The following is a 26,503-nucleotide window of genomic DNA, read 5'->3' on the forward strand; positions in this document are numbered from 1 at the left end:
GCGGAGCCCGGTTACCTGTGGAAGGAGACGGCGCGCTTCTCCCCTTTGCCCTGCCGGTTGGAACAGTTCGCGGCCGCACAGCAGATCACCATCTCGGGCCTCAGGCCGCCGCGCCGCCTCCAGGCTCCGGCCCTCGCCTCGCCGCGCCGCGCCGCGAGCGGGACCGCCCCGAGGGGAGGGCGCGCGGCGACACGGCTGCGGGACGTGGGAGCCGGCCGCCGCGGCTCCCGTACGGCAAGATGGCGGCGCACGCCCTGCCGCCCGGCCGTCCGGCCGCTCGGCCGGGACTCGGCGTGCCAGGGCTCTCCAGTACCCGGCTGGGCGCAGCCCGCGGCTCGCGGCGTCGGGGGTGGGCGGGGGCGGCCCGGGCCGGCGGCCCGGTACAGCGGCATGGCGCACCGGGCCGTCCGTACGGCAAGATGGCCGCGCCGGCGGCGGGGGCGCACGGCGGGTTAGCGCGCCCTTTCCGGGGCTCCACCGCCCGCCCGCGTCTGCCTCCGCAATCCCCACGGGTCGCTGTCGGGGTGCCCGGAGCGAACGGGCAGGCCGCCAGAGAGCCGGGCGCGCGGGCCCAGCCCTGGGCTTTGGGCCTCGCCGTACGCCAAGATGGCGGACGTGCACTTCCTCCCACACTTCCTGCCCCGCCCGCGCCCGCTAGGCCCGGATTGGCCCCGGCAGCGGCCCGTCGCGTCGCGCTGCGGAACCGTCGGAGCGACGCCGCTGCTCAGTCGGCGGCCGGAGAGGGAAGATGGACGCAGGTGAGGGCCCGAGCGGGCGCAGGGCGACTGGCGGGCGACGCCCTCCTGGCCCCTCTGCTGCTGGGGCCTTGCCCAGCGCGGCGTGGGTGCGGGCTGGCTGCGGGGCCGCGGGGCAACGGGGCGGAGCCGGCCCCGGCGCGGAGCGGGGCGGGGCCGGCGTCCGTGGGAAGGCCGGCGCGGGTCTGACAGTGGGCTGTCTGCGTGTCTCGGCGCTTTTTCAGGGCCGCCCGCAGCGCGCGGCGACAAGCCCAAGGCCGGCGCGGACGAGCAGGGGCAGCGCACTGTGCGAGACGGGCAGGGGGGCGCCGGGTGGGGCTGGCTCCAGAGCCGGCGGCGGGAGAGTGCGGTGCCTGCCGCCAGCCCACGCCCCAAACGTTAAGAAATGGAAGCTCTTTAACTCTTTGGAAGTTACATCGGGAGCCTGGTGGCGAGAAACGTGCTCCCAACACTCACAGAACACGCAGCTTTTTTTTGAAGTTTTTTACTTCAGCGACCAGTACATCATGCGAGCTTCCTTTTCGTGGTTGAAGAGAGAAACTGGATTCATGTCGTCATATCTTAACTTCTTGGGGTCCTTATGCGAAGTATGTAGCGGGTGGGAGGGCGTATGTGTGCGTGTGTGCCCGTGTACACGTGGGGATATGTGCATGTGTGGCTCTCTGCACTGCCTCATTGTGCTTCTGTTCCAGCGGGGACATCCCTTGTGTTGCCGGCAAACTGTTCTGGATCTCTGTTCAGTAGCCTTGAAAGTGTTCTGACACCGGCTCTCTCGTCCCACACCAAGGGTGGGGACAGTTTTAGTCCTTTCATTCCTTGTAGGGAGTGATTTGCCTTCAAGAACCTCTCCGTCCCCCACCGCCACCTGGTGTAATTCCACCTGTCATCCTGGATGGCTTTGTTTGCTTTGTTTTTCTTCTCATGGCAGCGGCAACTTAAATTTGCCAAAATCTCAGTTTGGAAACTGGAATGCAGACGTGTATGGCCAGTATTTCAGTGACTTGTGGCATCTGGCTGGAGCAAACAGTAGTCTTGACTTCCAAAGAAGCATGTTAACCAGATTGTGTTTTGTGAAATTCGTTTAAAAAAAAAAAGAAACCACAGAGAGTGTTTTACTGTTTTCTGGGGAAATGGGGTGGAGAAAGGAATAGAAATATTTATCTGCTTTCTTTGAAGTTATCACTGGCTGGGATACTTCAGACTTCGTAGGAGAGACTTGGGTAAGATGGAAAACACAATTCTGTGTTGGTTATATTAGCTTAAAAAAATGGAAATCATCATGTTGAAGTTGAAGTGTATTTCAGAGTAGAAAAAAAGTGTTTGCATTTGAAGGCCGCTGTTGCTGCTGATAAAATATATGATCCTTGGAGGCTGTGATGGAGAAGTTTTCCTGACAGGATGCTCTACATGTTTTTAGGGGTCATTAATGGTGCAGCCTCCTCTGATCCTGGACTCCTTACAGACTCTGCCTTCTTTGACCAAGTCTTGGGCAGCTCCTAGTTGTTTTTATAGTGATCCATTCAATAAACTACATTTGTTATTGAATGAGAGGTTTGTCTTGGGCATTGTTCTAGATCCTGGGGCTAGAGAAGGGAACAAAATAGACAAAAACCATGTGGTTCATGTGGGAGAGTGATGTGGGCCAAGCAAGAGGGACTTTCAGTTATACCCAGAATGACCAGGAAAAAAAACTCACTGCAGACAGAGGTAAGTTTTGACCAAGACCCAAAAGCAGTGCAGGAGGAAGGGCAAGTGGGCCATTGTGGCCAGGATGCAGCAGTTCGGGGTGAGAGAAGTAGGAGCTGAAGGCAAAGAGACAGATTTGGTCCAGTCATAGGGCCTGGTTGGGTCATAGTGAGGACTGGGGTGTTTATTTATTCTAAATGAGTTGGTGAGTCTTTGGAAGGTTTTCAGTATAGCAGTAATGTGACTGGACCTATGTTTCACAGACTGGCTCTGGCTGCTCTGTCCAGAACATACTGCATGTCCTGCAGAGGGGCAAGGGCAGAAACAAGGAGCCCGGTTAGGAGGCTGTTGCAATGAGGCAAGTGAGAGGCTATGGAAGCTTAGCTCAGGGTGGAGAGAGGAGGTTGACTTCTGGACGTATTTGAGGGTTGAGACGTCAGGATTGTGTATAGGCTGGAAGTGATGGGTTGAGGGGAGGCATGGAGAGGGAGCATTCAAAGATGGTGCTGAGGTTTATGGCCTGAAGTGAGAACCTCTGGTGGGGAAGACTTTGGGGGTCTTGCTTGGTGGGGGAGCTGTTGGTTTTGTATGAGCGGACTGTTGTTAGACATCTTTTTGGGGATGTCCAGGGAAGCTTAGGGCCCACAGGCCTGGAGCTGAGGGCGTCGGCCTGGACTTGAAATGGAAGTGTGTGGAAAGCTGCTTTGGATGAGTCCCTGAGGGTCTGAGAGGAGAAGAAAAGAGAAGGGGCCCGGGAGGGGCACCCAGGGCTGCTGGCTGGCATAGACAGGTCCAGAAGGTGCAGATGGACTGCAGGCTGGTTGTGTTCTCCACCAAGCCCCCAGCACTGTGTGTGAGAACACACTCTGGGCTCAAGAGGCTGGTGGGCGCCCTCAGTTAAAACATGGCTGTGCTGCCCGTCCCTGAGGACAGAGCCATATCTCAAGCTTGCATCTCCAGGGTTTCAGCTGTGTCTGGCATATGGTTGGTAATCGAGGAAGCAGAACTTGAATTAATGTCAACTACATGTTCCTGCACTACAAGGACTTCAGTTTAGAGAGTCTGTTAGTGTATAAGGTGTCAGTGGTGTGAAGGGGCTGCTGAGCCCTGCAGGGCAACGGGGCTCAGTGTGGTGTTCTGTGCAGTATGCTTACAAGTGCAGTGTTTTCTAGGTCTCTGGTGTACCTGACCTTCCGGGTGCTTTTCCTTTCTCTTCCTTGCTTTTCACTCAGAACTGAACTGCCAACATCTTCATGAAAATTGTTTGGGATTTTAAAAAGTAACTACTTGCAAACCTGTTATTCTAAACTTAAACATTTTCCTTTTCTTTCTTTCTTTTTTTTTTTTTTTAAAGATCTTATTTATTTAGTTGGTGGAGGGAGAGAGAAAGAGAGAGCACAAGCAGGGGGAGTGGCAGGGAGAGGGAGAAGCAGACTCCCCGCTGAGCAGGGAGCCCAGTGCAGGCTGTATCCCAGGACCCGGGATCATGACCTGAGCGGAAGGCAGATGCTTAACCGACTGAGTCCCCCAGCGTCCCTATACATAAACATTTTCTAAAGGAAAGGTGAACCCTTTTTTTGATTTTATTTACGAAGCATTATCTCTTAGAAGCTATAGGTGATTGAGGGAATGATCTTTGAAAAGTGATGCTTTTTTCTGCCAGATAAATAATATTAAAATATTTGTTTCTAATGGAATTGCCATACCATTAAAGGGCTTTCTGCTTCCTCTTGTGGGTGTGGTCAGAGACCTTTTGGAGGAACGTGTGGAAAATCAGGTGTCTGGGACCAGGTGACCAAATGAGGGAGAGTGCCTCTGAAACAGCGTCATTCTTATGTTGGCCAAAATCTGTCACTCTTGCTTGTCCTCTGTGTCCTCTTAGTGGAAGTTAAAACCATTTCCTGGAGTCTGGAGACTGGCATTATTTTTGAGATTTGATCTCTTTTCACTCAGGAGCATGTGAAATGAACACATGATTTGATACCATGTGTGGTGATGATGAAATTATTCTTAGTCCTAATTAATTTGGGGTGACCCTGTCTGGGAAGGATGCAGAGTTTGCTGGCCTCCAACTCCTGTGAAGCTGGTCAGTCTGAGCAGAGAGTTGGAGGTGAGTCTGAGCCTCCTCTGTATTGGGTAATCCGTGCAGATGTAACTGTGAAATTAGTTTTAAAATAGAAAAGTACTGGGGACGCCTGGGTGGCTCAGTTGGTTGAGCAGCTGCCTTCGGCTCAGGTCGTGATCCTGGCGCCCTGGGATAGAGTCCCACACCGGGCTTCTTGCTGGGCAGGGAGCCTGCTTCTCCCTCTGCCTCTGCCTGCTATTTTGTCTGCCTGTGCTCGCTCTCTCTCCCTCTCTCTCTGACAAATAAATGAATGAAATCTTTAAAAAAAACGAAAAGAAAAGAAAAGAAAAGTACTAGTTTCTCGAGGCACCTGGGTGGCTCAGTGGTTAAAGCCTCTGCCTTCAGCTCAGGTCATGATCTCAGGGTCCTGGGATCGAGTCCCACATCGGGCTCTCTGCTCAGCGGGGAGCCTGCCTCCTCCTGTCTCTCTCTGCCTACTTGTGATCTGTCAAATAAATTAAAAAAAAATCTTTAAAAAAGAAAAGAAAAGTACTAGTTTTTCTATTCAGCTGTTTTCTGACCTGGTGTTCTGTAATGTTTTTTGTTCTACCCAAGTATTAATATGTGTTTTGACTAAATTAACACCTACGATAAAAGGGGCGTTGTGTAGGGGGCAAGGGAGAGTTAGTTTCATTTTATAGATAATGAGGCTTGGAATACTATGAAAAGGTGGATGAGGAAGTGCTGGAAACCATTGCTGGGTGCTGCACACGTTGCTGGAACCTGGCCCCGGCCTTGTGTTCCCGTCCCACGGGCAGAGCAGCAGCTGTGTCCCACCTTGTGGCAGGGGGACCAGGCCCGTGCATCCTACAGCTAGGAAGTGGGCTCTTCTGTCTCCAAAACCAAATCTTCATAGAACTGAAAATTGAGTGTCAGGAGTGAATGGTATTTTTGAGAGCACCATTGGGGAGTGCGGCCCAGAAGGTCCGGGAGCTTGGTGGTCTGGTCTGCTGCAGGGGGCCTGCGCTGAGTGAGCAGCCTCTGTCCGGGGGAGCCCTGAGGGCATTGGGGCGGTGGCATTCATTCCAGGTGTCGTGTCCCCTGCTGCAGGCGGGGCTGGGCAGAGCCACTGAAGGCCAGTCAAGACTTTCTGCTGGTTGTATGGGGATGAGAAGTCCTTCACTTGCTTTCTTGGTCAGAACTGCTGCGGGTCCGTGGGACTCCGTGTGCTCATTTACCAGAGCGGAAACCTCAGGACATTGAGCTGGCTGGTGAGGTGTCGCCAGTGGTTGGCTTCTGCTCCTGAAAGCCCAGGCTTGGGAGGCAGGCTTGTTGGCTACATTCAGCTTTAGTGAGGTAGACCATGTATTTGGGTGAGTTTCCTGTGTGTGTCGCACTGGGTGCCATACCTGTTACAGAACGTGGAGACTGGTCTTCCTTGCATATTGTGGCACCACGAACTTACCTATTCCAGTGACTCCCAGGGAACCCACCCCAAAACGTGCTTACTGTTGCCCAGCGTGGGGCACAGCTTTTCACGTTTCATCACACTGTCTCTGAGGGAAACACAGCTGTTCTCATCTTACCAGTGAGAAAACTGAGGCACAGTAAGGTCTCCACCAAGTGAGGGTCAGACTTCGGGTTGCCCACAGTGGGGACTGTGTTCATTGGGCGTGATGGACACACACTCCATGCACAGTGTTCCCCAGGACCAACAGGAACACGGTCCCTGTCTGAGGAAGTTGCTGGGCCACGGGGGAGCTGTGTCTGCAGCCAGTTCCAGAGACACACGGGACCTGTACCCAACAGGAGCAGGATTCAGGGGGAGCGGCTCACATGCGCAGTCAGCTGGAGGGGCAGAGGTAGAAGGAGCAGTGATGTGAGGTGCATGGGGGACATAGGGGCATGGGAGTCACCCACAGGTGACAAATGTGCACCCTCACTTCGAGGCCCCTGCTACTCTAGCAAGAGCTAGGGTCACTTCCTGGTAGTTTGTTCTCTTGCTTGGAATGACAGTGTGTGTGTCTCCTTGCCTGGTTTTGGCTGATGTGGTAAAGAATCTGAGGCCACACAACCCATAATTTGGTTAGCTGTTGTATAAAATTTGGTGATAAAGTGTTAACTTAATAGAACACCTCTTATTTTTTTCCCTCTGAAGTTGGCTTGGTTGCCTATAAAGTTTGCTAGTAAACCTAAGAAGTACGCCTGCTTTGCATTTTGTTACCTCTCTACTTCAAAGGCATCCCAGCTTTGATATGGGGCTGTGGTCCAGTGACAAGTGCTGTGCCCCTGTGGCACAGAGCGCACACGAGATGCTCGCCCACAGCACTTGGTAGCCCTCCAGGATTGGTAGCAGTCTCTGCATCGTTCGTTCACAGTGGTGGCCTTCGAAGGGTCCTGGGCATCAGTAGGGCAGGAGAGTCAAGGTCGTTTGCATACTTTTTCCTTGAGAGTAAATGTTTTGGTTTGAATCTACATATCAGTTAAAGCCCAAGGGTCCTAATAATAGAGAAGTAACAGAAACACCATGGTGTGCGCAGCTACTTGAGATCATGGAACTTGAATTCACTCGAATGTAGCATTGATAATCATGGGCAGAAACAAGTAATCTTATGTAGAAAGAGGGGGAGAGAAACCTGGACTCTGGTTGTCCCCAAGCATAGAGCAGTGTGCTTGGTGTTGAGGAAGCACGGGCAAGTTGGACACCCTGAGCAGAGCCCCTGAGTGAAGCTGGGCCAGTGACAGCTCCCAGCACCCACCGTCGTGCTCGGGCGCCCTGGGCAGCACAGCTGGTTCTGGAAGCAACAGGACTGCCCTGATGCTGTCAGATTTCAGGTGAAAAGAAGAAAAGGCAGAGCTGGATCTGGGTTCCTGACAGCCAGAGAATTGTTGAAGTAGCAAATGCAGGGTCTTTGATTTCTTTGGATTTCTTTGTTCATGGAGCATTGCTCACCCAACCCTGGGCCTGGGAATTAGCTGTGTGCCCAGTCTAGTCTTTCGGGTGCAGTAAAATTGTATGGCTTTGAACCTGCAGTTCTGTGTCCTCAGCATTAATGACCCAGGCTGACCTTGGCGCCCTTCTGTCTGCCAGCTTGGGTGTGCACACCTCATGGGAAGGGTTTCAAGGATACTCTGCAGCTGCACTAGGAGGGCATCCTGTTATTTTTTCCCCCCATTTTATGAATAAGGACGTTTCTACACTGAGGGGTCAAAGGGCCCAAAGAACCTAGAAGCTGGCAGTGCTTGAGCCAGGGTTGGACCTCCACTGCAGGCACTAGGGCCAGCGCTGTGTCCCAGCACCCCCAAGGGTTATGCACAGCACAGAAGGACACGCAGGGATGCTCACATGGGGTATGTCAGGAGCACTCCGACAGGGCGTGGGAGTTACCAATGGCCTGGACGTCTGTGCCGTGGGGTGCTGTGGGACCATCAGATGTTTGCTGGAGCTCTGTGTCTGTGTGGACTGACCGTCATCGTTGAGAGAATAGAGACAAGGAAATCACAGGTATGGTATGCTTTCCTTTACGGATCTATGCAGAGACTTCTGGAAGGAGATTCCTTGCTGGGTATTAACCTGCAGATGATTTTTTTAATAATTTTTTTTTAGTCTTTGGGTTTTTGAAAATTAATACATCATTGTTACCAAAAGGTGGGGCTATTGTAAAAAAATAAATTCAGATGTGGGAGAAGCTACTATAATTGATGTTCCGAAGTTTTCCGGGCAGTTCACAGGTGAGGGCACTAGTGACTAGGTACCATTGAGGCTTGAGCGACAGCAGGTGAGAACTGTGTGTTTAGGGTTCTGTGAGGAGCAGCTCTAGAGTTGGGGGACCCAGGATACCCTGTGCCCCTTGCCTCGCAGGTGCTGGTCTGTGCTCTGCTGAGTCTGGAAACCGTATAGAGAGGTTTTCCTCAGTTGGCTTCCAAGGACAGAGGGGGACACTGGGCCTCTCTGGCTTCTTAACTGAAACAGCACAGGATGACATGGTGCACAGGTCTTGTGAGCTGCATGCACAGCCACCTTCTTAGGAGGTGAGAGCTGGTGGCCATGTTCTTCTAGGAGCAACTTGAAGCAAAAACAGCTACAGGGAGTCTCAGGGACTTTGCAGAAGGGTGTGTCTGTTTCTGAGGGGTTGTGTCCCACCCAGGAATAGTACCTGTCCTTCCATGGCTGGTTGTCACCATCCCCAAGCTTGTGTTTCTTGCCCCGAAGTCCCTGCCTTCCCCTTGGTCTCTGGACACCTGCTCCAAGGGGACGCTGACTCCACCTTCTGTTCAGCTTGCACGTTGAGATGCAGTGATTACTTTTGTTCTGTAGGTTTAAGTTTAAAACCAGTACTGAACTCAGGGGCTTCCCTGCCCTGGGCCTGGCACCGTTGGCCTCGCCCTTGTGTCAGCTGGAAGGTGAGGCTCGGGGGCTGCTGCCCTGTTGCTTACAGTTGCTTTGTCTTTGGTGGTTGTCACTGCCCTGCCGAGACACTGAGTTACAATGAGTTCTTTACATGGAAATGCTGGAAATGATTTTTCATATTATTTTATGAAATGGTAAAAATGGGATCAATGTGTGTTTGGTTTCAATAGCTACTCTGACCTACGACACTCTTCGATTTGCTGAGTTTGAAGATTTCCCGGAGACCTCAGAGCCTGTGTGGATACTGGGTAGAAAATACAGTATTTTCACAGGTATTAGCCATGTTGGAACCCGTTGTGCTCTCATGTTGGGGGAATAAAATAATAGTTATCTGTTAACTTCCTGTATCATATGATCTACGAAGTTAAGGCTGTGTATGTTTTCTGCTTTTAAACAATCCCTAGAAAAGGATGAGATCTTGTCCGATGTGGCATCCAGACTTTGGTTTACATACAGGAAGAACTTCCCAGCCATTGGTAAGTATGCCATCGGCTACCACGCGTGCTAATAGATACAGGCTTTATAAGTAGGATGGGTTGGACGCATAGTGTTGACTTCGGGATGCCCAGTCCTCGTCACTTCATCTCTGACGTCACGGTGACCCTAGTGACTTAAGCCAGCTGAGGTCTTGCCCCTCATGTGGCAGAATTAGGGTCCAAACCCAGGAATCCCGATTCTCCTGAGGGCAGGGATTTTCCGACTGCTGGTCCTGGTTTCTTACTGGAACTTCAAAGTCAGGATAATGAGTCACAAGTAGCATTTCAAAGTGAGAGCAGAATGGAGTGTGGAGTCGTGGGTTTCCACAGTGAGGCAGCGTGTGGCTTCAGGAGGCTTCGGTGTGTACGTTGGAACGGTGTCCTGGGTCACGGTTGTCACAGTGCGCTTCAGACTGCAGGCCCAGGGTGTCTGGAGGCCACTGCTCTGCGTCATCACCTTTTCTGCGGTGTCCCGCGCTTAGTTGCAGGGAGAGCTGAAGGGCCGCGTGGATGTGCTTGTCTTCACATCGCACCGATGTAAGTCCCATTCAGAGTCCTGGCCCTGGAGGTGGACAGGGAGGGGCCCCAGCTCTCAGCCTCGCTTTGCCAGTTCGAGAACTGGAGACCAGAGGGTCGGCACCAGGAGGCTGCAGCTTCCCGGTGGCCTGTCTCCGTCAGGCCCCTCCCAGAGATGCGGGCCTGGGTTCTCTGGAAGGGAGGGGCATGTGGTGCGGCTGCAGGGTCGTGGTGGGGAGTGCTGTGGGATAGGGAGATGAGGCCAGTGCCACCACAGGCCACCTAACAATGGCATTTGTCTGCTGTGCTCCAGGATGCCATTCATGCCACAGGTGCTGTGCTCAGCCCTGGAGACAGGGAAGCGCCTGGTCGTGGAGGTGTGCTGGGCACTGGTGCAGGGACACTGCTGTCCTGTAGGTCGCTGTCTGGATGCGCAGAGCGGGGCCGGGCTTAGAGGAGCCTTGTAGTGTTTGGGAACGTCCTTGAGGAGCAAGGTGCCTGCCACTAAGGGCCCACATGGTCTCTCCTTCCCGGCCATGGGGAGATGGCTGGCAGGTATGGCTGGTGGGTACAGGAGTTGTCGCATGCCCCCAACTCTGCCCCTCGGGGCGTGTGTAGGAGGGGCTGCCTCTGGTGGCGCTGCAGGGAAGTATGGGGCCTGCTGGGGCTGCCGCTCCGAGGGCTGGCCCTGGCCTCTCTGCTCCCGCACCGCCTCGCACCTCTCGCCTCGCTGGGCCTTTGGACATCGGGATGTCTCCTGTTGTGCTGGGGCCAGTCTCAGAGTACCCGCAGAACTCTGGTCCCCAGCACAGGTATCCTCTGGGCCCTGGCAGGGGGCATGATGTGGCTGGGCTCCGGGGCACGTGTGCTTGAAGTGCTGAGGGCTATCACCAGCCTGCCCAGGCTTGTGTTGCCGCCCTCCTGCACACAGCCCAAGCTCCGAGCAGGTGCATCTTGGCTCTTCCGGTGCGTGGAGAAAGGTTGTCTTTATTGAACTTGGACTTTCCTCGATTACTTGTGAGTCTTAGTGTGTTCCATATGTTTTCCAGACAATCTAATTCTCTGTGACAGACTAACTGTTCACGTATTTTGCCACGTTCAAGGGGTTGGCAGGACGTGTCATTGCCCAATAAATGTGCCCTTGGCATGACCAGGTTCTAAATGGCCTGTCCTCTGAGACGGAGCTGACGCGGCATAGGGCTGATCCCAGCATGCTAGGACCAAGGCCTCTTGCCAGTGGACTCCTGAGCTCCTGGGCCATCTGACGGTGAGGGCTCTGTCTTTATTCACCATGACAGGGGGCACTGGCCCCACCTCGGACACAGGCTGGGGCTGCATGCTGCGCTGCGGACAGATGATCTTTGCCCAGGCCCTGGTGTGCCGCCATTTAGGCCGAGGTGAGTCACGGCCTGTTGGAAGCCAGCAGGACTGGGGGGCTAGGTTACCCAATGCATGCAGACTAGGGTTCAGGGTTTTCTTGAGCGGCAGGCCACTGGTTTTCATTGATTTTTAAGAAGTGACGTTAAAGAATATTGATGAACGTTCATGTTTTAGAAATGATCTTTATATCACTGAAACTGTTTTCTGTTCTGTATGGATTTATCTTGATGGGTTAGCATGTATGCATTTGGAAATCCTAGAGAATTTGGCTTTTAACTTGAGAAAGGTTCAGAAAAGGGTATCATCTGTGGCTTGAGTGTTTTAGAAATGTAAAGGCTTCTTTCTCCTCTTTTGGTAAAATTGAACTTCTGCATCTCTCCACTAGATTGGAGGTGGACCCAGCGGAAGAGGCAGTCTGATAGCTACTTCAATGTCCTCAACGCGTTCATCGACAGGAAGGATAGTTACTACTCCATTCACCAGATAGGTGGGAGATTGCTAAGTGCGCCAGGCCCCGCTGCTTAGAGCAGGCCAAGTCGTTGGTTTCCCCCTGAGCACTTCTCTGGTTTTGGGTGTTTGAGGCATGAAGCTGTAGGTCCCTCTGGCCATGGCCACCGGGGGCTGCTGTCATGGGTCGGGCCAGCTCAGACCCGGGGCCTTGCCATGGCGTGGTTGGGGGTTGGGGGGGGTGCATGGCCACAGTGGGGTGCAGGCTGCTGATTGCGGCAGCAGTGCAGGTGGGACAGCATCTCCAGGGGTCATCCCTCTCTGAGCCCATCACTAAGTGTAAATGCTCCTTTGTTTTGAGCATCATGTCCTCACTTACAGAGGAAGTAAAGATATAGCTTTGATTCGTTGAATTTCCTCTAATCCTACTCCTTATCGAAGGGCTGGTATCCTGGCTTATAGTGAGGGATGACCTTGAGGTGGCTTCTCTCCCTCTTGGAGAAAGTGTCCTGGAGTCTGTCAGGAGCTCCTGCTGGAGGCGGGGGTAGGGGGGTGCCAGTCCAGGCTTCCTGTGGAGTGTTCCTGCTGCTATGTGCTGCTGCCAAGATGGGCCTCTTCTGGGGGGAGGGGCGGGGGGAGGCACATGTCACTAATCTCATCTGTTTCCTGCAGCACAAATGGGAGTTGGCGAGGGCAAGTCCATCGGCCAGTGGTACGGGCCCAACACTGTTGCCCAGGTGCTCAAGTATGTGCCAAGCCCTATCCCTCCCATTTCCTTGGGGTGGCGTGAGCATGACCTGTGGGTTCAAACTCTCCTGAGTCTGAGGGGTCTTTTGTACTTCCCCTCATGGCCCTCCTGAGAGTCCTCGGAGGTGGTCGCGGCCCATGATGTTTCCTCATAGAGGAGTGTCGTCATCCGGATAGTGCCGGCTGGATGGGGCCTCTGCGTCTGTTACATGGACCCATCCACAAGGCTGGAGGTTGAAACTCGTCTGGAGTGACCGCAGTGCGGTGTGGGTGCCATGGGCCTCGGCCTCTGTGCTGACCTTCTCCCCGCAGTGGACCCTGTGGCTTTCCCTCCACATCCTGACTCAAACCTCTGTCCCTGCTCCTTGAACCCCAGGCTCCCTGCTCCCAGTGTCTGAACCCACCCCTCCCTCTCCCCACAACCCACAGTTGCAGTGAAGGGCTGCCCTGTCCATGTGGCCTCTCTTGGCAGGTTGTTGGGGACCTGCCAGAGTGCTACTTTCTTTTACAAATCCACCTTCTAGCTGATCAAGTCTGCCCATGGTCTCTCTGTCCCCTCACCCTGCCCCCCCATTTACTCAGCCCCTACCACATGCCCCTAAGAGCCCTGGGTCCAGCCCTGCACACCTTGGAAGCAGAGTCTTTCTGCACGGTCAGTCTCCCTGTGTGGTCAGTGTGTGTGGTCTGCGTGTGTAGTCCATGTGTGTAGCCTGTGTGTGGCCTGCATGAGTTGTCTGCATGGTCTGCGTGGACTGCGCATGTGCTCTGTGCATGTGGTGTGGCTGCACGGCCTGTGTGTGTGGTCTGTGTGCATGCCTGCACGTGGGGTTTGCCAGTGTGGTCTGTGGGCTCTCGCTGTCCCCAGTTCTGCTCTGAAGCAGCTCCTTCGAGGTTGCTGTCCATCTAGTCCCCTCCCAATGCCAGGATTTGGTCCTCTGTTTACTCAGTTGTTTGGCAGGTGGCTCTTGGTGCAGATGTTCTCTCTAGGAAACCCTGTGTGGTACAGTCATGCTCTCTGGTCCCTGTTGATGGTCGATGGCTCCATTGTCGTCCCCCCGCCATGAGCACTGCGGGGCTGACTTGGCCTTTGGCCGCTTCTCTTTTCTGCCAGCAGCAGCGTGAGCTGTGGTCTACAGGGTGCAGCTCTCAGAGTCACCCCCCCATAGTGCTGATTTGTGCCCAGACTCGGGTCCAGGTACTTACTCAGCAGCACCCCTGAGATGTCCGAGGGGCATGTCAGCCTAACAGCCAGAACCAGAAGCTGACCCTTCTCCCCATCCCTGGCCTGTTCATTCTACATGGAATGGCAGTGCTGTCCTTCCAGGAACTCAGGAAAAAAAACTGGGGTCATGCTGGATTTTTTTTTTTTCCAACACACCCCATTCACTTGGGTCTGGACTCTAACCAGTGCTTGTTACCTCCCTGTCCTCACCACGGTCCAAGACCCATTTCTGCCTCCTTGTTGGTCTTTTCTCTTCGATGTCCTCGAGGCTCTTTTAAAATACAAATAGGTGTTAGGGCACCTGGGTGGTTCCATCTGCTAAGCATCTCGCCCTTTTTTTTTTATTTTTTTATTTTTTTAAATAAAGATGATTTATTTATTTGAGAGAGAGCAAGCAAGAGAGCGAAAGAGAGCATGAGCGAGGAGGAGGGGAGAGGCAGTGGGAAAGGGAGAAGCAGGCTTCCTGCTGAGCAAGAAGTCTGATGTGGGGCTTGATCCCAGGACCCTGGAATCGTGACCTGGGCCAAAGGCAGCGGCTTAACCCACTGAGGTACCCTGGCGCCCCAAGCATCCGGGTCTTGATTTTGGTGGGATCGAGCCCCTCCCTGCCCACATTGGGCTCTGTGGTCGGTGGGGAGTCTGCTTGAGATTCCCTGCCCCCCCGACGCCGTACTTGTGCACACACTCTATCTCTAAATCAATGAGGGTTTTTTAAAGATTATTAGAGAGACTAAGTGTATACACGTGGGTGGGGAGCAGAGGGAGAGAGTGAAGCAGACTTCCTACTGAGTACAAAGCTCACCATGGCGCTTGATCTGAGGAACTGAGATCATGACCTGAGCCAGAATCAGGTGCTTAACCCACTGAGCCACCCAGGTGCCCCTAAATCGATAAATCTTTAAAAAGTAAGATAAAAATAAAATACCAATAGGTGTTGGGACGCCTGTGTGGCTCAGTCAGTTAAGCATCTGCCTTCAGCTCAGGTCGTGGTCCCTGGTCCTAGGATCGAGTTCCACATCAGGCTCCTTGCTCAGTGGAGAGCCTGCTTCTCTGTCTGCCGCTCCCCCACTTATACGTGCACTCCTGCTCTCTCCCTTGCTCTCTCTCACAAATACATATAATCTTTAAAAAAAATACCAATAGGTGTCATCTTCATAAAATACATGGTGGCTGTCTGCCCCTTTTCTACTAGAACCGTCCTGGGGCTTCCCAGATGACTCCAGGGGAGGCCGCAGGTGTAGACGCGGCTCTGCCTCCCTGTCTGGCTCTGTCTCCACCGCTTGCCCCCGTGCTCAGTCCCAGGCACACTGTACCTTGTGCGGTTTCACAGCTGTACCTGGCCCTCAGCAGGCGTGAGAGTGAGTCAGCTGGCAGAGTGTTGCACGTGCTCCCCTGGGCACCACTTTGGCCTTCCCATGGGGAGGGGCTCTATGTGGCCCTGACGCCCTGCGCCCCCCACGGGTGTCCCCAGACGGACTAGGTTCTCCCATTAGACCTGTGGTTGTCACTCGCTTGACTTGCAGAGGCTCAAGCTTTTGGGTGCTCTCTGCTGCCAGTTACTGTTGTTAACCGCAGATCTCTCTGTGGGGCTCCAGCTGCTTGTCAGCCTGTCACTTTCGGGGTGAGGTGGAGAAGAGTGTGAAGGTGCAAGGGGCATGGGGATGCTGGGCCTGCTTGGGCTGGCAGAATCTGTGATATAGCTGAGACAGGGTTTGTGCTCCCTTTCCCAGGAAAGAACGCCCTGCAGCCAGGGCTCCTGTGCAGGGATCCTGTCCCCATGCGGCAGCTGGATGTAATGGAAGCAGCACTGGGCCCAGGTGGGAAGAAACAGGCCGAAGCTTTGGCTTTCTTCCCGTCTGCAGCCCTGAAGGTCTCAGTTGTGATCTTTCTCATCTGCAAAACGTGCGGGAGCATTTGCTGTCCTCTCCTTTACTTGGCCCATGGAAGTGAGAGATCTTTGAGTTGTGAAGGCTTACTGGTTGTGTCCTCTCCTTTCTGTTAGGAAACTGGCTGTCTTCGACACCTGGAGCGCCTTGGCAGTCCACATAGCCATGGACAACACGGTGGTGATGGAGGACATCAGTAAGTGAATGAGAGCTCAGGGGCTGTAGCCGGTGGGACTCAGGGAGCGGCTCCCCGGCCCATGGAGGGGCCTTGAGTGGCATGCAGGTCGGTGCCTATACATGGCCAGGGGATCCCTCATTCTCATCCAGTGTACAATAGGCTTAGGGGACGGGCCCAGACTCTCTGCAGAGCTGGGCTACATTGTACCCCAACTTGCCATGTCCACCTGCCAGAACTTGTTCAGGTGTGCTGGGTCAGTCTTTCCCTGGCACCATGCTTTTCAAGGAAAGGCAAGAACAGCTTTCAGCTGTACTGTCTCTAGCCAAGGTGTAACAGGAAGCATAAAGGAGCATAGCTCTCTTCCTCTTTCTGGAAGGATCCGTGGGAAACTTGAAAGATTCAGGCATCCTGAAGTTTTAGTCACCGATGCTGTGCCAAGAAGGAGTGAGGGACAGGCTGCTTTCCAGAGCCTGCATTCCTGCGGGATCCAGGGTGAGGTGCGGGTTAGGGCCTGGAGGAGACTCAGCCATGTCCCCAGATGATGGCCCCTGGCTCTCGGCATCTTAGGTCATCTGTAGCCATGCTACCAGAGATCAGTGCAGACCTGGGCTTGTCTGAGGAGGACTGGGTCTGTTCTGAAGAGGGCCTGGGCCTGCAGATGTAAGAGTCTCATGGTTGGGGTATGTGTGTGGTTGCGTGGCCATGGTCAGGGCCCTGGAGTCCTCCCCTCCTGAATCAGAAGTGACGCAGGCTCATCAGGGGGATGACTTAGGAAGAACAGCGTCAATATACAACCAGCAAGGACGCTGGGACAGAAACAGTGCCTGGGGTCCTGTGCACAGGTTAGTGAGGTGACTAGTAGGTGGAGGGGATTCTGAATGGCTGTGCTAATTGCTTTTGGCTTTAGAAGCCTCAGGGAGCCGGTGGGGGGTGATACTTAAGGCCTCAGCCAAGGCAGGCGAGCAGCCACTTTTCTAGTCTCAGCTCCTTAGGGTCACAGGTGTGGGAGAGAAGGCTCCAGTTCACCAAAGCAAAAGTTGGAGAACTAGTACTGGCCAAGCCAGGGCTGTCCTGCTATCCGGAGCTGCTCCCTGGTAAAAGCGCGGGCTTTCCGCCTTCCCTGTCTGTTTCAGGGGAAGGGGGCTGGCCGGGGGGAGCCTTGCTGGTTGAGATGTGCCCACCCTCCTTGGGGGGCCACCTGGGCCCCCAGAGCAGCCTCTGCCGGTGCTTTCCCTGGATGGCTTTCGAGCTTCATGAGCGCAGCAGACACTGGGAAGGCCTTGAACATGGGGAGGAGTTAGAGATTGAAGACGACCACGAGACAGCACTCAGAGAGGTACAGCACAGGAAGCGTGCAGGGGGTGCAGACCCTAGGCAGAGGAGACTGTGGTTGGAACTTCCAGGAGGCAAGGACAGCTGGCCGAGGAGGGACAGAAGGTCAGCCTCTCTGTGCTGGAGCTGGCGTTTTCACAGCTGAACGCCTCCCAGTTTTCTAAATGAAGGTTCCTCAGATATGCGCTTCCAGAATGCAGACACAGACACATGGAAGCATCCAGATGAAGTAGTGGTAGGAAACCGCTTTTGAAGAGAGGTGGTCCTGCTGGTCTGGCTGTCTTGTTTTCCTGCTGTGGCAGGTGCTGGTGGGGCTGGGGCGGCATGCTGGGTAGTTATATGGTATGTGGCCGTTGTCACGGACTGGCTTGGAGAGAGCTCATGCATGGTGGGAATGTGAAGGGAACATGACCAAGGGACCCGTGGGTTCCTGGACGCTTGCCATGTCACTGGCCACATGCAGCCTTGGTGAGTCCCTGAAGTGCAACCGTGATGGGCCCTGCATCCATCATTTCTTGAGCTGATCGATGTGAGGGTCTTTGCTGGTGAGGAGGGTGTAGTCGGCAGGGAGTCCCTCCACCCCCATTCTTCATTTTCCAGCTGTGCATTCTGAGGAATTCCAGTCCCGCACTCGTGCAGCCATCCGCCTCCCTCCTGTGTCCCCAGTGGTTGGTGGTCAGCACACCTGCCTTCTCGCTGCTTGGCTGGCCTGGCCTTCCCTGGTTCACTCCAGCCTGTGCTCAAGCTGCTGGGGTTGTATGTGCTTGCCACACCTGTGCAGTCTCCTCTGATCTGGAAAGTTCTCCATCTTGGTTTATTTTCCTGCTTTTTCATAGCACTGACATTTTCAAGAGGTCGGGCCCATTTGGTACAGTGACCCACACTCAGTATATTTGGTTCGTCAGGATTAGATCGGGGAGACCTCTTGGCCGAGAGCACTGCCTGGCGGCTGTCCTCAGCACCAAGGCAGGAGGCTGGTCATTGGCGTTTCCGTGGGTCACCGGGCTCGAGTCATAGCTCAGGCTGTGTCTCTGCCTCCCTGTGATTGATGGGGATTAACGGGGATCCGGGGGTGATACCGAAAGTACATTGAGGATTTTTGCCTGGAATGGTGGTTTCTGTAACCATCCCTCCTGCCGGGTTTACTGGCTAGCAACGTGGCTGGCCCACCTTGTCCTTTCTCTTCCCTAGCCTGGGGTCAGTGGTTTCTCCAAAGAGCCCTGGTTCCGTTTAGCAGGGAAAGGTATTCAGAAACCATGGCCTGGGTGCCTGCTGGGCTGGGGCCCCTGGAATGTCCCTGTCCCCACCACCAGCCTCCAGGGTAGCACACTGATGGAAGAGTAGCAGTGCGCTTAGAAGATACGAGTTGTCTCCACACTGACAAGGGAGGAGCAAGGTTGTTCCTTGATGGCGTCCCAGCCGTGGGGCCAGTGCGCATGCTGCTGGCATGGCCATTTGCTGGCCTTATCACTGCCCGGGATGCGTGGCGGTGTGTGTTTGCTTTCATTCGAGACTGTTTCACGACGACAATTTTAAATTGAACATGCGTAGAAAATGTTTCATTCTTTTTTTTCCTCTGTGGGCGTCAGGATTCATCTTAGACTTGTTTTCCAGATTCAGGTTGTGTGAAGCACTTGACTTCGTTACACTTGTTTCCCTTGACTGAGTAATGACATGCTTGTTCCTTTTGGGTGAGCTTCTGTTGGCTTCTGTTCAGCGCTTGAAAGCACATCTCTGTTTTCCAGGAAGGTTGTGCAGGGGCAGCCTTCCATGTGCGGGGGCCACCGCACTTCCCACGGATTCCAGCCGGCACTGTAACGGCTTCCCGGCGGGAGCAGAGGTCACCAACAGGCCGGCACCATGGAGACCCCTGGTGCTTCTCATCCCTCTGCGCCTGGGGCTCACAGACATCAACGAGGCCTATGTGGAGACGCTGAAGGTGGGCCTTCTCGCTGATCAGCAGAGGGACCAAAATACTGCTTCTTGTTAAAACTTTGCTGTTGTCGCCATATTGGCCCGTTTTACCCTCTGACCACTCCGCCCCCCCCCCCCCGCCCTGTGGACTCCTGGCCTCCACCTGGATTGTCTTGACCGCCTCTCCTGCCGGCCCCCACGCTCACCCTGCAGTCTCTGCTCCCCTGCCCCCAGTCCCCAGCAGCACCGGTCTCGGTGTGGCGCCCCCGCCCCCACACACCTCTCTGCCCTGTGCGTGGGCCCTTTTCACCCCTGTCCGCACCTCCTCCCACAGCCCCTCACTTGGCGCCTTCCGCAGCCCCACCGCCTACATGGGGCTTTCCTGGACACAGCTGCACGGTACCTGCTGATGAAGCTCTTGGGGACCATGTCTTGTCACTCTCCATCCCCTGACACCCCATCAGGCCCTGGCTGGGGAGGAGGTCGGCTTCGTGTGGCATACGGGCTTGTGGTCACCAGACAGTGTGCTCAGCCGCCCGCCTCCCCTCTGCCCTGCAGCGCTGCTTCATGATGCCTCAGTCCCTGGGAGTGATCGGAGGGAAGCCCAACAGCGCTCACTACTTCATCGGCTATGTGGGTGAGTGCTGGTCCTGCTGGCAACTGAAACATCGTGAGGCTCTTGGCTTGACCCTGGGTGTCCGGTGTAGAAGCAGCACGCTTCTGTGAGAGGTCTATATCCCTGCCCAGTCGGTGCTGGCCTCCTGAGGATGCTCCTTCCCTGAAGTGGTCTGGCTCCCACCCCATCTCATGCCTGCTGTCTCCCAGCCTGGCGTGTGAGCAGGTGGATTTCCACGTGGCCCGTCGGAGTGGGACCCCAGTCTGTTCCTTACCGTTGACTTGCTCATCGTCTTTCCCAGGTGAGGAGCTCATCTACTTGGACCCGCACACGACGCAGCCTGCGGTGGAGCTGACTGACAGCTGCTTCATCCCGGACGAGAGCTTCCACTGCCGCCACCCGCCCAGCAGGATGGGCATCAGCGAGCTCGACCCATCCATTGCCGTGGTGCGTCCCCCGCTGTGTGCTGCCTGCTTTCCTGGCCATGGGAGCTCGTGGGCAGGTGGGAAGGAAGGGTCTCCGATTTTATGATTTTGTTTTCAGCGCATTGGAGGAAGTATCACATTGACGTGGTTTCGCATGCACAGGGCGCAGAAGGTTTTAATAATGTCTGTTAGCTTCTTGTGCATGCCTGGGGCCCTCAGCCTTTGTGGTCCCCCATGGCTCCCCGGCCATCACAGCTAGTGGCCCCCCCAACACAGGGGCAGTCTGCTCCACTCCCTGCCCTGCATCACCTTTTTGGGGTTTGGGGTTTGACTTTTCAGTTTTTGACTTAATGTATCTGGCAGATGATTCCTAAGAATGAGCTTCTTTGCTCGGATTACAAGGTAGAATTTTGGGCTGTGATTTGTGTAAACCTATGTATTCTTAAAATGCATTTGATGGGGATGGGGGTCAGAAACACCTGGAAGGAATGGTGTCCCTCAGGGAGTGATTAAGTCCCCGACAAGGCAAATCCTGGTCCCGAGACGGAGCTCTCTGGACCTGTGGTCTGTGGGTCTCGTGTGGTGTTCCTGAGGTGGGTGGCGGGTGGAGCCGTGCCTTGGAGGGTTGAATTCTGGGGGCTGTAAGCGTGGCTCTGTAGTGGACCGAGGCTGGTGCCCGTTGAGACAGAGCAGGTCAGAGTGGCAGTGCTGTGGGCTGTGGGCGTGCGGACACCAGGCGGGAGGGGTGACCCTGTCCTTGCCTGATAGGAGAAGGGCTGCATGTGGGCTCCTCAGGAGATTCCGGCTTCTCGTCTCCCAGCAGCATGTCACGCATGTGCTGTCACCCAAGCCAGGGTGGCACGGATGGTCTCCGGAGGGAGAGGGCACCCGTTTCTAAGATCGCACCTAGAGTTCTGGTGGCGCCTGGAATGTCTAGTAATGTGTTCCTGGCATTGGTGCTGCATGTGCGATGGTTCTAGCCGCGCACCATCGCCGCTGACTCTGCATGGGACCCAGGGCTCCCCTCATCTAGGTGCCGCTGGTGGGAGGCCCACTTTTTGAGTTGTGCTACGCCCTGTGGATTCTGGTGGCATGTGAATGGCCAAGCCATGAAACTGCACATGGCCTCTGTGTCCTGGTCGGTCAGGGTGGAGGGTCGAGCTGCAGACCGAGCCCCCAGAGAAGGGCAGAGACCTAGATCTCCTGTGGCCACACTGCACTCAAGTGTGGTCAGCTCGTGTGCCTCACCGCGTGCTGCTCACGGCTGCTTCTGTTCCAGGGCTTCTTCTGTAAGACTGAGGACGACTTTGATGACTGGTGCCAACGAGTCAGACAGGTGGGTGGCAGGTCCCCGCGTGTGGGTGGTGGTTATGGGAGGCTGTCTCAGGGTCTCTGGCTTGGGGTCCCGCCTCCCTTGGCACCTGGCCCTCAGCTCGCAGTGTGGCTTGTGGCTTCGGCCTCGTGCGCAGAGAACATGGCCACGGAGCTTGTTGTGAGCCTTTGCAGGGCGTTTCAGATTTGCCCGTGTTGTGGCTGCGAGCGGAGGTGGCATGTGGAGTTTGGCGCCCTCTGTGTGAGCGATTGGAGACCTGATGATGCGCAGACCAGCAGAGGCCACCTCCCCGTCCTTGTCTACGGCTCCCTCTGCTGGCAGTGTGATCTATGTGGATGGGGGGTGCTTCGCCACACCCCCCACGGCTGTGTCTAACGGCCTTATCTGCTGACAGCTGTCATTGCTTGGAGGTGCCCTACCCATGTTCGAGCTGGTGGAGCAGCAGCCTTCCCACCTGGCCTGCCCCGACGTCCTGAACCTGTCCTTAGGTGAGTGTGGAGGCCACGGGGCCACATCTCAGGTGGGGACACGGCTGTTCCGGGAGTGGTATGGTCTGTGCAATGTTCTATCCTCTTTGCTTCGCCCAGGTCCTGTTCCATTTGCTTTTGACTTTTAAGATTTGTATGAGCCCAGGATGTGAGCCTTTGGTGGTGTATGTGTGGGACAGGGTGCTGCCAGATAGCCTGGCTTGGGCCCCAAGTGGCAGCAGGGCACTCTGCTGCCCTCTCCTTCACCACATGTGTGATAAGCTGGCCCCCAAGCATGGAGCCAGGTGTGCTCCTCACGTGGCCCCTTGGGTCCTTGTGAGCTAGAACGTGCCAGGCTCTCTGCGACGGTCCAGTGTCGGGCGGCAGCCCTGGAATGGCAGGCCACAGGTGGGCTCCCTGTCCTGCTGCTCAGTGGCTCTAGGCCCAGGGCTGCCTCCCTCACTCAGGCCCTCAGTTTCCCTAAAGTGAAGCGACTTGTGGCACACAGAGAACTGGGACTCAGCAGGCAAGCCATGCACACATCCCGTTCAGGCAGCCATCTGTCTCTGTGATGGTGACGGGGCCTGTGTCCCTGTCCCTCTGAGGGGTGCTGCCCCTCTTGGGACAGGAAGCCCTGGTCTCCCAGCCACTGCCCCTTCCCTCTGTGCTTTGCCGAGAAGCGTGTTCTGTTTCAGAAGTGCCTGTGGGATTCTCTTTCCTGCCCTCCCCTCGCCAGCCGAAGCTCCCAGCCTGTGGAGCCCCACCGCCCAGGAGGGCCAGTGCCTCAGCAGGGCGGTCCTGGTGTCCCCTTGCCTCCTGCTGCATCAAGGGCGAGCAGGCCACATGCAGGGTGTGGGTAGTGTGTCTCCTCGTCCCCGCCAACCAGAGACCCCATGCCAGGCGTCTAATGAGGTATTGTCTTGTTTCTTCTAGATTCTTCTGACGTAGAGCGACTGGAAAGATTCTTTGATTCAGAAGATGAAGACTTTGAAATCTTGTCTCTTTGAAAATCCTAGAGTTGGGGGACAGTCTTCACTGGCCCTTCCTGGGGGGCCCCTTCCAGAGCCCAGCCCTGCCTCAGGGCGCTTGGCGCCGCCATGTTTCATCCATCCAGCCTGCCCATCCACTGAATGCCCACGCCCCATGCTGCCTCCACCCACGGATGGAGGACTGCCCTGTTCTGGGGGCCTTCCTGCGAGCCTGGGGACTGTGCAGGCCCGGAGGGCTCGCCGGGCTCCCTGGCACAGACGAGGCGCCGCCCGTGGGAAGGCCCGTGCAGCTGGGCAGGCGCTCCTGAGAGCTGAGCCGTTCGCACCTGAGAGCTCTCCCTGCGACACGGCCCGCCCTGTGTTAGCGTGCTGCCTCTGCCCTGCTTCCTCCTGGGCACTCGGTTCTGGGTTTGCTTTGGAATTAAAGTCCTATTTGAAGTTCCAAGGACATGAATTTCTGTGGGGCATGTCCCAAGTCAGGCTCCGGAGAGCTGCAGGGCGGGCGTGCATGAATGGTGCCTGCGGACTTGGTCCGGCCCTGCCCTCCGAGGCCCCTGCCCTCTGCACCGCCTGCCCGGCGTGCTTCTCAAGGGCTACCTCAGCGGGAGATCGGGCTGAAGAAGTGCGGCAGGGTTTCTCCTTCCTCTGGGGAGCAAACTAGTAAAGTGGTGGCACATGGCGGAAACCCAAAGATGTCCCCGTGCTTGGGACTCACTAGGACAGGGATGTGCCTGCTTTCCCAGAGCCGCAGGTAAAGCCCATGTGGGCTGCATCTTTCTCACGCCACCTCTGCGGGTCCGGGCATCCCAGACGCCCCGCGTGCTGCTGCTTGCTTGTCGCGCCAGCTTCCTCTGGGTCAAGGTTGGGTGGGGGGAGGAGCTGCTCTGGGGCCCCAGACCTGGGGTGGGGGGTGTGTGCAGCCTGCTGCCATCCAGGGCCTTCCTCCCACTCACCAAGGCTTTAGGTGGTTTGGGGCCGGAAGGTAAAGCTCATAGCTTTATGATGTGAGCCTGGTGCTCCATCCCTCTTGTGTACCAGTCAGAGACATATCCAGATCCTTCTCAGCACTAACGTCAGCACCTGCAGCCTTTAGCCTGAGTCCTCTGGGCCCAGGCTGCACCACTCCCATTCAGATTTGCCGTCCATCTTGGAAGCCGGGCTTCTGTCCCACCAGAAGTGTAAATGGGCTGTGGGGGACTCGGCCAGAGGTGATGGGCTGTCCCAGAGCGCCTCCACGCACAGCCGCCTCTGAGCCCTGCCTGGGAGGGCGGGGCCTGAACTCATGGTCGCCCCAAGCCTGCTCGTCCTGCCGGCCAGTGTGCTGCCCACATAAGCGACTTTCTCTTGTTTTGTTTTTCCTGTTTCTTGCGCCCCGTCGGTGAGGTAGAGTTGGGGGAGCAGGGAAGGTTGGCTGGTTTCCACTCCTCCAGCACTGCGTTTCTCTGATGAACACCTGTGCTGCTGCGGGCTGGGTACCGGGGGACGTTGCGGCTGCCACTGCTGCTGGTACAAACCAGGGACGCAGGCGATGGCCTGACCCACGGAGAGCTTTGTTTCATGTGTTTTGAAAAAGGCTTACTGAAGAGAATGTTATTCATTCTTAGTAGTGTAGTTTGCAATTCTTAATGGCAAATAATAACAGTTTCAGTAGAAAACACTTCGTTGTCTGTGTCTTGATTTTTTCTCAAGTTCTACATGGATGTGGTTAAAGCAGGAATGTGGCCCAGGCTCCTGATGCCACCAGAGGGCTCCAGGGAGGGACCTGGCGGGGCTATGGCCTCAGACCCATCCCACATCCTACCCAGCCTGTGAGCGGTGATGCTATAACTTGGCCTCGCGGTCCCCAAAATGAAGAACACAAGGGAATTTGCTTTTAGAACACACAGGATCTCCTTCAACAAGAGGCTTTGTAGAAAGTGTCCCCAGTGGGGCGCTTGGGTGGCTCAGTGGGTTAAGCCTCTGCCTTCAGCCCAGGTAATGATCTCAGGGTCCTGGGATCGAGCCCCACATCGGGCTCTCTGCTCAGCAGGGAGCCTGCTTCCCCCTCTCTCTCTCTCTGCCTGCCTCTGCCTACTTGTGATCTCTGTCAGATAAATAAAATCTTAAAAAAAAAAAAAAAGTGTCCCCAGTGCAACTAGCTTTATTTTGGTTTGTAAAAGCAGCGTCCCTCAAGGTGGGCTGAGTGCTGGCTGCAAGTCACACAGGACATGGGCAAGGCCCATGGTGGGACAATCCAGAGGGGGCTGTGAGGGGCTTAAGGCAGACACAGGTGGGAAGCACCGGCTGCTTCCCAGGTGAGGAGGTCCACCTGCATCGTGGCCTCTCGTTAGGAATTTCTCGTGCTGGGTCATCCCCCATACGCAGCCACTTCGAGCCACAGCTTTCCTATCAGGATCCCAGAGCCCAGTGGTCTTAAGTCAAGGTCTCTGCAGGGCTGATTTCTGCTGGAGGCTCCAGGGCACAAGGTTTGCCCTCCTTTCCCCCTTCCTGGAAGCTGCCCGGGTTCCGCCTTAAGCGTCCCAAAGGTGTGCCCTCTGACCTGTCCTGTGGCCACCAATGTCCCCTGACTGGGACTCCTGCCTCCCTGCAGGAGACCCCTGTGACTGTGTCTTGGGCCTTCCCAGACAAGGTAGGAGGGTCTCTCCACTTCGCTGTGCGGCTGCCATTCCCAGGCTCCGGTAGGACCACGTGTCCATCTTTGGGGGCCATTACTCTGCCCACCCCAGTGCAAAAGCCACCGGAGCTGGGGGCTCTGGACCATGTCACATACCGTACGCCTGCCCCACCTGCCCCCTGCCCCTGTTGGCCAGGCCTGCCCTTGCAACCCTGGCCAGATGTTTCAAGACACATGCTGGATTCCCTGAAGAAAGCTTAAGTCTGTTGGGCTGTTTTTGCCTCCAGCCTGGTTGCACCACCCACCACCTACGGGAGCCCCTCTGCTCTGGCTGCTCCTGAGTTCCCTCCACCTGTGACCCCACGGCCTGGCCCGCATCCTGCACCCACAGCTCCAGCTGAGCAGACTGCTCCGCCTGTGTCCTGGTCTGCGCTGGCCGCCTGGCTTACTCATCTCCCCCACCCCCACCCCCCGGTGGCCCTGATGAGGGTGCAAGAGGCAGAAGTTCGGGGTCTTGGGAGATTGGGCTGACACGCACTTTCCTCGCAGAGCCTTGGTTGTGGGAAGCAGCACAAAGACGGCTACCGATAGTGCTGCCAGACCAGCCCTGTGGGTGACACAGGGCCCGAGTTGGACCCCGTGTGTGGTCCTTATGGTGTCTGTCTTGGCGGCGGGTCCTCTGGCTCTGAACTCACGTGTGCTGCCCACTCTGGGCGGACACCTGGCCATCAGCAGGGCCCCACCAAGCTGCAGCAGTCCCCTCTGTGAGCACAGGACATGGAACTACGACTCCATGACTGTCCCCTTGTGGCCTCACTCAAGACTGCATAGCCACCAGGCACGCTCACCTATTATGTCCTATGCCCCCTTCTGAGGTGCCACCCGAGGACCAGGACTGAGGGCCAGCTGCCCAGTGACCAGACCAGGAACCCTGACAAGCACAGATGCTGGCCACACGCAGGCTCTGCCCAGGCCCCACACAGAGAGCACATCCGAGCCACAGGAGAAAGCTACTGCCCTCCAGGTGGGGGATCCCTGCCTGCC

At 55.8% G+C, this 26,503-nt stretch overlaps 2 protein-coding genes across 4 annotated transcripts in view; one reads left to right on the plus strand and one right to left on the minus strand.

Moving 5' to 3' along the window:
* The window catches only part of LOC111144614 (THAP domain containing 4), a 40,243-nt gene extending 40,120 nt beyond the window's left edge, over window positions 1-123 (minus strand). Inside the window, exon 1 of the mRNA XM_022499001.1 lies at window positions 16-123. Coding sequence (XP_022354709.1) covers window positions 16-92 — 77 coding nt within the window. The 5' untranslated portion in view covers window positions 93-123. The remainder of the gene's footprint in view (window positions 1-15) is intronic.
* Window positions 124-712: 589 nt separating this feature from the next.
* LOC111144990 (autophagy related 4B cysteine peptidase) lies at window positions 713-24,710 on the plus strand. 3 transcript variants are annotated; one of them, XM_022499716.1, is made up of 13 exons: window positions 713-758; window positions 9,088-9,189; window positions 9,322-9,393; window positions 11,208-11,306; window positions 11,675-11,776; window positions 12,409-12,481; window positions 15,708-15,787; window positions 18,847-19,040; window positions 19,574-19,652; window positions 19,933-20,078; window positions 21,336-21,392; window positions 21,784-21,877; window positions 22,790-22,863. In XM_022499716.1, exons 1-13 carry the CDS (start codon window positions 749-751, stop codon window positions 22,861-22,863), a joined length of 1,182 nt encoding a protein of 393 aa, XP_022355424.1. In that variant the 5' UTR covers window positions 713-748. The 3 variants fall into 3 exon arrangements, with proteins under 3 accessions (XP_022355424.1, XP_022355353.1, XP_022355509.1); XM_022499645.1 differs by lacking the exon at window positions 713-758 and adding an exon at window positions 4,253-4,551 and having other exon boundaries at window positions 22,790-24,710; XM_022499801.1 differs by lacking the exon at window positions 713-758 and having other exon boundaries at window positions 5,077-9,189.
* The last annotated feature ends 1,793 nt before the right edge of the window (window positions 24,711-26,503 follow it).

This window comes from Enhydra lutris, unplaced genomic scaffold (assembly GCF_002288905.1).
Source record: "Enhydra lutris kenyoni isolate GAN:26980312 unplaced genomic scaffold, ASM228890v2 scaffoldscaffold1, whole genome shotgun sequence".
NCBI classification, from domain to species: Eukaryota; Metazoa; Chordata; class Mammalia; order Carnivora; family Mustelidae; genus Enhydra; species Enhydra lutris.

What these genes read in the sequence shown, in the direction of transcription:
- LOC111144990 (XM_022499645.1), top strand. Translation starts at nt 4,491, where the DNA reads ATGCAGAGTTTGCTGGCCTCCAACTCCTGTGAAGCTGGTCAGTCTGAG. An exon ending in GTCTGAGCAGAGAGTTGGAG is followed by an intron (nt 4,552 to 9,087) that starts GTGAGTCTGAGC and finishes TGGTTTCAATAG; the next exon opens with CTACTCTGACCTACGACACT. An exon ending in GTGCCGCCATTTAGGCCGAG is followed by an intron (nt 11,307 to 11,674) that starts GTGAGTCACGGC and finishes TCTCTCCACTAG; the next exon opens with ATTGGAGGTGGACCCAGCGG.